The 12,745-nt window shown below is 40.2% G+C and overlaps 1 protein-coding gene across 2 annotated transcripts in view; it reads right to left on the bottom strand.

Moving 5' to 3' along the window:
* ppip5k1b (diphosphoinositol pentakisphosphate kinase 1b) overlaps positions 1-11,721 on the bottom strand; it is a 51,927-nt gene extending 40,206 nt beyond the window's left edge. For both annotated transcript variants that reach the window (XM_083974531.1, XM_083974532.1), the window contains exons 1-10: positions 11,592-11,721; positions 9,438-9,633; positions 7,128-7,218; positions 6,052-6,137; positions 5,483-5,637; positions 4,144-4,245; positions 3,794-3,955; positions 2,065-2,186; positions 728-829; positions 74-160 (exon numbers count right to left, since the gene is read on the bottom strand). In XM_083974531.1, the coding sequence (XP_083830657.1) occupies positions 74-160; positions 728-829; positions 2,065-2,186; positions 3,794-3,955; positions 4,144-4,245; positions 5,483-5,637; positions 6,052-6,137; positions 7,128-7,218; positions 9,438-9,633; positions 11,592-11,657 (1,169 nt within the window). In that variant the 5' untranslated portion in view covers positions 11,658-11,721. The remainder of the gene's footprint in view (positions 1-73; positions 161-727; positions 830-2,064; positions 2,187-3,793; positions 3,956-4,143; positions 4,246-5,482; positions 5,638-6,051; positions 6,138-7,127; positions 7,219-9,437; positions 9,634-11,591) is intronic.
* Between the last annotated feature and the right edge of the window lie 1,024 nt (positions 11,722-12,745).

Genomic DNA, 12,745 nt, shown 5'->3' with positions numbered 1-12,745 from the left:
CTGAGGTTTTCTTCACTCACAAGGGTCTAGTTAAGAAAGAGAAATATCTGAATGCGGAGTGGAAGACACTTACAGAGGATGTCGGACCTCCATTTTCATCTTTTGTTTTGGTGTGCGGTCTCCATGGCGGATGATGGCGATAACACAGCGCAGCTCCATCCTTGAGAAATTAGAGGAGGGGGTGGAACAAGATTAAAATGCAGCACAGACTACTTTACTATTGACCTCATCCAACCTCCTTTGAAGCTTTCGCCAACTGTGGAAAATGCACTGCACATCATCCAGAGTGTCACTTACACCAGTGACAGAGATGGGATTTCAGTTCCAGTGAGGACTGAGTGACTGTGAGGTCAGTGGGTCAGTGATCCTGAATTACTCTGGCTTCATGTGCGAATTGTTTCCCCTTTGCTTTATTTGTCTAAATTGGGAATCCTGCATGCATGGGAATCCTTTTGAAATTTACAAAATTACAACTGGCATGATTTCAGTAATAAAGCATGACATGGGATTATTGAAATTAGTGTGAATATCTAAATGTATTGGGTGGAAATAATACAACAAATACTGAACGCCATTTAGCAGAGATCAGATCTACTGTCATCATTAGTAGTATTTACAAAATAAAGTTTACAAAGACAGACAATACTGTATAGGGTCATGAATCATGTGTCATATGCACAGAGGCCTTTGATCAACATATTTCACACATTCACGTTTCAGTACATACATGGTTCCTGAAGTTGTGGGGACGATGGGGATGTCTTCAGCCTCCATGGGGATGGACCAGGGGATGTGCAACTGAGGGGCTAACTCCCTCATTACCATGTTCCTGGTGAAAAGCAAAAACAGACTTAAAATCATGAAGGAATCAGGTTAAAAGGTAAAATTCTGAATATATAGGAGGCTAAATTAAATTTAAAAGCTGTGCATCATATTGCACATAGAGATTATGTTACAATACTCAGCTAGAAGAGATGAGGCAGATTAACATATTCCAAAAAGCTGACTTCCAAGTTTCTATGGAGATGCTGCAGGCCAGATCATACAAACTACAGTCTACCAAAATAAACAAGTATATGTGACAACTTTGTATTTGCAGTGCATGTTCCTTCCACCTGAGCATCACACCTTGAGGAATTCTGTCCATTACTGGAGAGAAGCTTTCATCTGTCCTTCTATTAGTAAAATTTATGAGTCTGCAGTCATAAAGCTTCAGTTACTTTTCTAAGAGAGTGGTGGTAAATCAGAGACAAACTGAGATGTAAAGCTGACAACCGAACGCTCAGAGTCTGGAGCTGTGAATAAATTACAACACGACAGCTTCCAGGGGATATTTACTTTAAAGCTACAGCTAGGCTAGAATTACTACCTCACACTTCCTCCGCCAATTAGTCAAGTTGCATGATTTAACATAATAGGATTGGACTACAATGGATTTAATCCTATAAGACATCTGTGTTAAACTGTTTCGTCGTTAGTTTATGAATTGGTCAGTTTTAGCCACGTGTTTCTTGCCTGGCATCTGCTGGTTACAGCCTTCTCTCTTACTGTTTCTACATAAACAGGATTTGAATACAGCTGAATTTCCACTGGAGCTGTTCTCATTTACATGTTGTCGTGTTTCTGTGGTCAGACAACGGAACAAGGTTGAAACAGTGACTGCAAAGCACTCATTAAGACCAGTTGGTAACCAGCGGCTACTTCCAGGATATTCCCAAGGACGACACTGGGGTCTCGTCTACAGAGAGAAGCCCAGGTTTGTCCAAAAAGTCCGTCAGACAATGAACTGCTTCTTCATAACAGCACAGAAAAATCCAACTGTAACCAAGCTTTAGTCTTGTGTTTCAATATATTTGTGTTACTCAGTGGCACCGGATGGGTAACACTGTGCTGGCTGTGTAGTAATGCCATTATGACCACACAGTTATTATTTATTTATGAACTTATATATCTTGCCTTTATTACAGTAGCAGTGATAGAGAGAAGGGAGAAGGGATGACATGCAACAGAGCACAGGTACTATAGGACATGAACCTGGGCTGCTAGTAAGCTCATGATACTTACCCCAAGACTTTGGCACAATCATCATAGTACTTCATAGAGTTCTTCACAAAGCTGAACCCGTTGACGTCACAAACAAAGGAGTGGCCATTGGCTCTGAGCAGGTCAAACCCACACACTGTTTGCTAAAAACCAAACACAAACAAACCGGGTTTAAGGTTTAAGAGACTGATCAGACACACAATTATGTTCTGTTTTTTTTAAATTATGCTGTTGCTGTTACCTCAGTCTGATTAAAAACAGACAGAGAAAACAGACGCAGGTTCTGGAGGGATGAGCTCTGTGGCACACGTGTATAATCTGAGCTCTTGAACAAGGCAAACACTTTGACACAAACCAGTAGCAGACACAGATGTCCTCGGGGGTTTTAAAAAAAGCTATAAAAATCTCACAGTAAAGAAGGTTTGTGTATTTGATTCTTTATTCCCTAAAGAGCACAAGAACGTATGTTTGAACAGGCATCTTGTTTGTGCTCTTCTCTCCAACCTCAGAGACCTTTTTATCTGCTTGATTTTGTGAAAACTATGAAATTCACAATGTCTTGATGGTCAGACATGTGTTTACAATAAAAATACATACTGAGTGATTAAGCTCTGCCTCTTGTAGTGATTATTTGTAACATTGACAATCAAATATATTTTTGGTAACACTTTATTTGACACATACCAAATGCATTTATAACCATACTTATAATGAGTTATAATGCAGTTATAGCACTAAACATTGTATCATGACTTATAAGGTAAGTATTATAATACATTATAATTGTAGTAATTGTGTAGTAACTCGCTGACAATGCCCACATCGATAATGCATTATAAATATACTTATGTGTTATGTTTATAAATGTGTATAACTACCATTATAAACACTCATAAATTATTATTAAGCATTATAATACTTGACCTTATAAGCCATTATAAAATGATCTGATGTGTTGTGCTTATTGTTATAAAGCCTTATGATCATTTATGAGTGTTTATAATGATGGTTATACACGTTTATAAGCCAATTATAACACATTATAACTATGTTTATAAGGCATTATCTATGTGGGCATTGTCAGCGAGTTACTAACAATTATAACTTATTATAATACCTGACCTTTTAGTCAAGATAAAATGCTTTATTGTGTGTTATGATTATTGTTATAAAGCATTATGGTCATTTGTGTGTTTATAACTATAGTTATACAGTGCTATAACTGCATTATAACTCATAAGTATGGTTATAATGCGTCAAATAAAGTGTTACCTTTTTTTGAATACAGAGTCATTCTAAATAAGCTGTGGTTCTTACAGGAGTCTGCAACAGCAATTTGTTTGCTTACTGGTTACAGGTCTAATATGTGGTGGTAAGAGCAGTGTGATGTGTAGAAAGCTTCAACTAAAATGTTTCTGGCTCCATTCACCAAGTATATTTATATGAGGAAATACTGTATTTCTTAACTGCTTGTCCACATGACGGCTCCACTGTAACTGGCTCAGACACTCTCTCCTTGGCCTAAGATTAGCTAATAGAACAAGATCTTATGGCTTTCTGCCATAAGACACATGATGCAATGTTTGTGTTTACTGCACATAAAAAGCACTGAGTGGAATGTTTCTACTACTAATGGCTTGTGAAGGCAGGGTTAAGAGAAGGACCACTGTGATAAATAATGCAACTTAGAAAAACATATCTCAGAACTGGGCTTCTTTCTTTGATTTACTACACGATGACAGATGTTTACCTTGAATGCCAGGCAGACCTTGCGGGCCACCAGTTTTTCCATGGCTGTCAGCATGACAGGGTAACGGATCTCCTTCCCCTCGCTGTCCCTCTCTACCTTCCCATCCAGAGCGGGGGATTTTCTGGCCTCAGCATGGGCGTAGTCTGGACCCACTGTGTACACCTGAGATGTCCAGAATTAACCACAAAACCCAAACACATACACAGAGAAGACACACAAAATACACATCATCATCACCCGCTCCAAGACATTTTCTAACTGGAGTGGACTTCATGATTCAGTGTGAGTCGCTGGCACATAAACCAGCTCCAGAAATCTAACAGCTCCGTCAGTGGCCAAGTGAACAATACCTTCACATCGGTACCATCTGTGGGCATGAACTCCTCATAAATGTAGGATCCAGTCTTGCGTACGTTGGTCTCTGGGGAGTAAACGCTGCTACGACTCCCGATCTACAGTGAAAAGAGAGAGAGAGAGAGAGAGAGAGATCAGATTTTCATCTCATTACCCAACCCCTCATGTAGCTTCATAACAGTACTTTGTGCCACTGATGTTTGGAAAAGCTAACAGGTTCAAGTCTGCAGACACAACACAGGGAAAATCAGACAAAATAAGTATTGAGCGCATCAACATCTTTCTCAGTGAATATATCTCTAATAAGACTACTGATATGAAATCTTCATGCAGCGACCGGCAGCTGGTTGCTTCCACCTGTACGATAGTCAGGTGGTGAAGAGGGCGAGTTCTATTTTGTTAAATCATTCCCACCCTCTTCACCAACACTTTCAGTTCCTCCCCTCTGGCTCCCTCAGTTAAAACCAACAGATACAAACACTCATTCACCCCCACAGCCATCACCCTCCTTAATGCAGGGAAAAGGACTCATACACTTGCACTTATTTATTCACTATGTTCATGTATTTTTAAATTTGACTAATTGTTGTTTCTTATCTGTGGAGATGGGAAAACTGTTGCCACAAGAGTCTTATGTTTACCTGTCATCATCATTGTACAGCAGTGCTGTTTTGCTTCTTTGTCTCTTCCCCTCTCTTGCCTTAGTGCCTGTTGTGTCTTTAAATGTCAAGCACTATGCTGTAACACCATTTGCCCAATAAAGATTTACTTTACTTACAACCCAAGTAATTCCACACATACAAATACATCTAAACATACATGTCCATAAATGAAGTTCAGTGTAATAAACTGAATACCTAGTGAACACAATAAGAAAAGGAGGAGGTGCAGAAAGCAGCAGGAATGTGTCAGTGTTCAGAAAGTCTCCTGTCTCCTATCAGAGCTCATTAACATCAGCTGCTTTAGTCCTAACTGATGCCTAGAAAAAGGTTTGTCATCACCAAGGTGTCACACAAGAAGCCTCTCATGACGGGTCAACACCTTCACAACCTTATGTTGAACTTCATACTGACGCTGTTGGTTACAGACGTGTTTCTTTACTGTTTAAAAGCCGATTATTTACTCAACCAGCATGTCCTCTATGCACGCTCACCATGCAAGACTGTTAATGCGTTCCATACTTATTTTCCCTGCTGTATATCCATAATACCTGAAGGGACCCGCATCAACTCACACTCATTAAAGTTTGTGTGAGTTTAAGCAACATCTTGAACAGTTGCTTCCCTGTAGTGCCGTATCTGCCCGTGACTGAACCTTCTGTCACTGAGCTGCTACCTTTCTGAAAAGTCTCTGGCTGCCTCCTCCAGCAGACGTTGGGTAATAGATGTACACGTTATGGTCCTCAGCGCACACAGGTTTCTCCACGAAGGGTTTAGGGAACACCTCTCCATTCACCTCCACGTGGTCTTCTGCCTCGACAAGGTTACACTCTGCACAAAAACATATTTGATAACATAATCTTTGAATAATCCTAAAATGGCACAGACAAAGAAAATGCACACATACATTTCCACTTGATATAAAAGCACAATCAAATCAAATCTCCCTGCAGATCTGGGATGTGGCTACTGGCTGTTACTTCGACTATTGTGCAACAGATTACGGTGTAAGAAAAGTTACATTGTAATGTTTAAAACAAGAGCAGCACAAAGAAAGTGTTTCCTGTTATGTAATTTTACAGGCCTGTATTTTTACAGAATAAAAACATAAAAATAGTGACAGTGAAGATGATTAATAGATTATTTGGTTACTGTATGCTGATATTCTTTCTTTACTTTACTACATCATCATCAAGCAGTTCATGCAAAACTTATTAAGTAAAAAAATAAAGAACTCTTAGCCACCTTCAGGATTGTCGGGATCTCGGTTTAACACAGCATAACGAGGTAGGTCGATGCCCTCTTCTTGAAGGATCCGGTACACTTCCCTCCTGACAAGGAATCAAACAACTGTCACTCAGCTTCCATAGTGTGTATGTGCAGAGAGAGAGAGAGAGAGAGAGAGAGAGAGAGAGAGAGAGAGAGAGAGAGAGAGAGAGAGAGAGAGAGAGAGAGAGAGAGAGAGAGAGAGAGAGAGAGAGAGAGAGAGAGAGAGAGAGAGAGAGAGAGAGAGAGAGAGAGAGAGAGAGAGAGAGAAATGTAGTCTGGCTGCAGAAAGTAGCTGTAAAAAGTATGGCATTCAGATATTAATATCTGAAATGCTATTGCAGAAGTTCGGTTGATATGTGGCAGCACATCAGTGGAAAATAATAGGTCACAAGAATGGATCCCTGCGGAACTCCAAAGTTCACTTCCACTTCCCAATTTCCACAAAATGCCCCTCCCAAAAAAGAATAGAACCAATCCTAAACCAAAAGTTGAAATGCCCAGGCTGTTGATGTTCAGATATTTAGCTGAAATGCAGAAATACACAGGCTGTTGAAAGTTGTAACAGGTGTAGTACAGAGTGTTGTTCACAGTCAGCTGCTAAAAGAATTTGATTTAAAGGAGACATATCATGCCCCTTTTCCACAAATTAAAATAGTTCCCAGGTGTCTTAAAGACATGTCTGTGACATGCTTTGGTCAAAATACCCCAAGGATCAAACATCACAGCTCTTTTCATCCTCTCTAAACAGCCCTGTCCAAAACAGCTGGCTTCAGTGCCTGTCCCTTTAAATGCAATGAACCACTGCTTGCCCCGCCCCTTCTACTGGTACCAGGTAGGGAGCCTGCACATTACAGATTTTTTTGTCAATTCTCACATTCTGGGGGCCGGAAGGCAAGACAAACAGCCAAATATATATTAAAGAGCCTTCAAAAAGTGATATTTCCATAATATGTCCCACATTTACACATTTTGAGTGCATCTTATACTGATAACAGTGAGAGTGACTGGGAGTGAGGCATGAGACTGTGTTTGTTTTACTGCTGAAAACGTACCTGTCCTGTATGAAATACTGCATGTTGAGGTCATTGATGAGCAGTGGGTTCCTGAGCTTGGCATACTCCACAGCTTTGTCAAGAGGAAAACCTGAAAAAGTGCCACATAGATAAAAAAGAAAGTGTGTCAGCCCATGGAGTTCAACAAGCAAAGTTCAGCTTGCATTTCCAAATGTCAACTGAATCTTTAGGAAAACAGTGAATGGATCCATATTCGACTCGGTCTGCTGTTTTTTCCAGGTGAAAGTATTGAGAACAGTCAAACTAATAAATGTCATGGTTCTAACTTCTAATGTATTACAACAAGTCCGTCGTCCTTTGGACATCCAACAGGTTGAAACCATATTTTCATAGATGTCAGTGAGTTTCACTGTGAGATTCATTGTAAGCTTGAGTGGACACGTGATCAGTGTAGCCCATTTTATGATGGCATATCATGGTTGCTATGGTTCTGATTTGCATGATGTCCTATCCCTCCTGCTTTTTTTTTTCCTGTTGAGGGAGTGTTTCCTCAGTGGATGTGAGGGTCTAAGGGCAGATGATGTTGTTATGATGCTGTGTAAAGACCTTTCAGACTAAATAAATCTAAATATAGAAAAGAACATTAACAGAGGGAACAGGACCTTTATAATTACCACTGCACAGCACTATGAGCTGGGTAGTTCACTAAATAAAGTTTGCTCATTTCTGGCGTTGACTCATGCAAGTCACAAGTGTGTTTCATGCCTAAAACACACACTCTCAAGAAGACTCTGATTATTCACCATATTTGAGTGACTAACATGCATGTCTGTGGGAAATGACTAGGTTTATATTAGTGTTCCTTCTTTCCAACGATAAAAACACAGGACTCTATTAAAAACAGACTGTAAAGCAGCATTCCCATAAGATCTATCCTGCCTCACAAACATACAGTACACAGATCAGATTCACAGAGAGTGGCTGCTTTAAAAGTGTATGACCGGTGTGTTAAAGGGATAGTTAAGTGTTTTTGAAGTGGGGTTGTATGAGCTACAAATGCCCATTAAGTACACTAGATGCAGTACAAAGGTCTCTGCTCCCCCCACTGAGAAACACCGGCTTGGTTAGTTCCAGATAGGGATGGTACTTTTCATATTTGAACCAATGCAGTACCGATATTCGGAATCAGTACCTGTACACAGCAGTACCTGTTTTCGGTACTTTCATGTGTATGTGTGGTAATTAAAGTTATTTTGTCTATAAATAATAGTCCTCAATGTTTAAGAGTATTTTATGTTTTAGGGGTGGGAAATGATTTTTGAATACCAAATAGTCGTTCAATGAAAAAAAAAAAAAGTTAATAATACTATTTTGTCTGAAAATATGTAAATGTTCCCTTTTTACTGTGGTAGAGGGAGAAACATGGAAAGACTCCTACAGCCATCAGAAAGTTCTGTGTGAAACTCAAATGAAACTGAGGAGCAGCACAAACTCTGCAAGGTGCGAACTGTGATGAGAAGCAGTAGGCTACCGGAGAGTATTGACGAAAGGAGACTTTGTCCGTGACAAGGCCTTAATTGAACGGTACCGCTGTGATGAGAGGCGGTAGTGGTACCGATTATCATAACAGTCCGTTTCATTTTTAAATGACGGGTGGCTGTTTTTCAGTCGGTGATTTAAAACGACAGGCGAGTGGTACCGCTTCTCCATCAGTTGATGTTTGACTTTGTGAATGAATGGGCTGCAAAAGTATTGTATGGCACTTTGAGTGGTCAACAAGACTAGAAAGGGTTTTTTGTCTTGAAGCAGTCCATTGATCTGGTAGACAGGAGTACAATTAACTACAACCCTTAAATAGATATTCCCACACCACTTGTTTCACACCGAGACATTCCCATAACCTGGTCAGACAGCCTGACACAAACCTGGCAAACTCTCTAATACATGGGGGGATTTTTAGGTATATATAGTTCACTAGAGGACAGAGAGGGAACATGTATTTTCTTCATTTAGTAAACTGAATAGATGTATATGCTGTTACACAAAGAGCAGGGGATGTGTACTTATTTCCTTTTCTGTCTCCCAACATAAAAAGGAATTTCTGATCAGAATGTTGATAGCAATCAATTATTTATTACTGTTACACTACAGGTTGATTTTCCTTGTATTTAATTGTTAATGACATTCAGTTTAGTGGACAGATTAGGTATTCTACTCTTCATGACAAAATAAGAGAAGAGTACACACAGTATCAAGAGAATAAGTTAGTAGGTTACTGTAACCCAGTCAGAATTCAACAGTAGCTATTAACAGTCCACTTGCAAGAAAAGCTCCAAACCTCTGCTTTACCTTTGGAGTGGAAGGAGATGAGGCAGTCGCAGAGCGGCCATTTCTCCACCGGCTCCTCCAGGATCACCTCCTCGGGAAAGATGACCATGTCGATGTAGTCGAACTTACAAAGGCGCTCCAGGATCTGAGTCATGGGCTTGGATTTGGACTTCTTCATCATGGCACATATGCCCACCACAATCTGTCGCTCTGATGGCTGGTGGAAGGACATGATATAAGGGAATGAGGTGAGTGTATTGATAGTTATTGATAGTAGAAATGTGCTGGGGTAAACTCTGCAGGACAGCATGTATCAAGAAAATGATAACTGTCAACTGGAAGGATTCAAAACCACCGGCCATAACTCAGTGGGTACAGAGACTGAAAAGGGTCGACACAATGGAGAGAAGGACTGCAGGTCTACAACTGGAAATCGACACTTTTGAACAACGGTGGAACTGTATCTGGACGACTGATGAAGGAATACGGTTTATTATAAGATTGTTGTGTTTCTCTATGATTGATACAGTATTGCTGTAATTCCCCTTGGTACAGATATCTATTTTCCATGTGATTTACTTTTGTGGTATTTCTACTGCATTTAATAGGTCCTATGTCAGTGAATGTTTTGTTTTGTGGAAAAATGAAAATATCTCAATAAAAAAAAGAATGCCTTAACTCAGTGGTTCTCAAACTTTTTCACATCAAGGACCCCTAAATTGACACAAATTAGACCACAGACCCCATTGGACAAAATTTTGAAGCAAACACAAGAAATACACAAATATTTGTTCTGACACTGAAGAACATTACTTTTTTAGTCAATGTACGTTCAAATTATAGCCAATGGTGTGATTTTTTGGAAATACTGTGGAGATATTTCAGGAAAAAAAAGTTAATTAGTTAGTTAAAGATTATCTAGAAAAAAGAGGTAACATTCTCAAAAACAATTCTAGAAAAAAGTGGAAACATTTCTCAAAAACATTAAAAAAAAAAAAAAAAGTTTTTAAAATTCTAGAAAAGGGTGGTAACATTTCAAGAAAAAGTTGGGGACACCCTTGAACCCTGTCAAAGACCCCCGGGGGTCCCCAGACCTCACTTTGAGAACCATTGCCTTAACTGACAATAATGACACTACACATCCCCAATTAAACTGATGTGAGGAACCCTTTCAAAGGAGCCTCGGGGTTCCTGGACCCCACTTCAAGAACCACTGACACAGAGACACAAACAGTATGAGTCTTGTACTGTGATTCTTCATTTGTATAATGGGTTCATCCAATTCTACAACAACTCATTTTCTTTCACAGATGAGTGAAACAGAAATATCTTTCTAGCTGCTATGGTCTCATGTGACCTGCAGTTTCAGCCGTGTCCTGCCTCTGTGAACTGGGTCAAATCCAAAACGGACATGTCTTTAAATGGCAACTGTAGGAAAAGGGAAATCTTCCGGATGTAGGTACATGTTTATCCTGCTAATAATAATTACCCTGCTTTGAATCCATAAATCTTGCTGTTATCCAATAGTTTTAGATCTGCTGCAGACTTTGCTCTTGTTTAGTTTTTAGTATCACATTTTGGGCGAAGATTTGAATAAATGATTTACAATGTTTTACCATAAATGTGTCATTTTTTTCACATTTGATTGACATAATTTAATTACACTGAGGTGTTTTCTACTGCTACACTTTTAATAATCAGAAATCTCTGCTGTTGTGCCAGTGGTCACATTGACAGCTAATGTATGAACTCTCTGCAGATCAGCACATGCTCACAGACAGATGTAGAGGCACAAGGCAGAGGGGAAATCATATCTAGTGCGTGAGCAGCCAACACAACCCTGAGATAAAGTCCTTTTATAGCTACAGGAGCACAAAACAGACCAGAGGCATTCCAGTTGTTTATATGCGACATTGTTCTCACGCCAACCTTTGTATATTTGTCTCTTTTTTTTCCACTCCAAATAAAACTTTCCTATTTAAAGATTCAATTTGCCTGCTCACTCCTTCTGCCTGAAAATGACCAATAATGTAGCTCCCCGCTCTTTTCCCTTTTCCATAATTAATAAAAAGTCAGTGGGGGTGTAATAATTAATACCCGAGGGTACAAGGTACAGCTCGTTGGAATGGCAGACATTTGACTGTGTGCACACCTGAATCACCAGCTGGGACTTACCGACTCATCTTCGTCGTCCTCCATTTCTTCTTCCCGGAACATCTTGTTCTTCACGCCTGCCTCCATTTGACCGACGTCCCGCTCGTCATCTTCCAATCCGACCACAAACCGAGGAACGTCTCCGTCGCCCCTCCCCCGTCCGTCCCCTGTTCCTGCCCCTGCTCCTGGTCCTGGTCCTTCGCAGGTGTCGGTCATCACAGGCCGACGTGCACCATGGCTGCTTCAGGTGGCTCCTCCCCCAGCGCGGGGGGGTCAGATAGCGAAGCAGGGAAGAAAACTCTGTCAACTTGTTGCGCTATCTCGGGGATGACTGACAGCCGAGAGCCGTGGTGATAAAGTGAAGAGTCTTGTTGGCGTTTCTGATAACGGCTACGTGAGCGTACAGTACGTGCTGAGGTAGAAAAGGAGCGGTGGATGTCCCTGAGAGGTCAAACAGAGGAAGTGAACCCAATGTGTGTTGAGGTAGGCGGGTCGGGATCCTGGTTGCAAAACTCCCTGTGTCAGGACAGAGGAGGCCTGGCTCTGGGAGACAACATGTCCCGGTGTGGAGACTCCACACTCAGCATCTGTGCACCATCTTTCTTGGCCTGGATAGAAAAAACATGGAGAAACTGGTTCAGTGACTAGTTTAAAACAGGTTAACACTGACGCACAAGTTTGTGTGACATAAACATCAGGGTTGTAACATCAGCTGCACAACAGGAGACTGACTTTATTGCAGGCATGTCTGAACTATTCCACAAAGGGCCGGTGTGGCTGCAGGTTTTTGTTCCAACTAGGGTTGCAAAATATCAGGAATTTTGAAAGTTGGAAACTTTCCATGGGAATTAACAGGAATATATGGGAATTAACGGGAATAAATCCGAAATTTACTAAATTGAAGGTTGGCCCTTACTAAGTAATTAGTAATATTTTACTCAACATTCATGTTTTTGTTGTTCAGTAAAATAATTGATTGTTCATACGAGAATTAAAACTTGATAAAGTTCTACTCACAAATAAATCTGTTGAAATGTCATGTTTTTTTTAATTGTATTATTTTGCATGGATGACGAAACAAATTCCCAATAATTCCTATAAATTACCATAATTCCCATGGAAAGTTTCCAATTTGGAATATTTCCAAAATTCCCCAGCTTAACTTCCCATGGAAA

This window comes from Trachurus trachurus (genome assembly GCF_905171665.1).
Source record: "Trachurus trachurus genome assembly, chromosome: 6".
Classification (NCBI taxonomy): Eukaryota; Metazoa; Chordata; class Actinopteri; order Carangiformes; family Carangidae; genus Trachurus; species Trachurus trachurus.
Note: the sequence above shows the minus strand (reverse complement) of the source record. Positions and strands in the feature narration are given on the sequence as shown.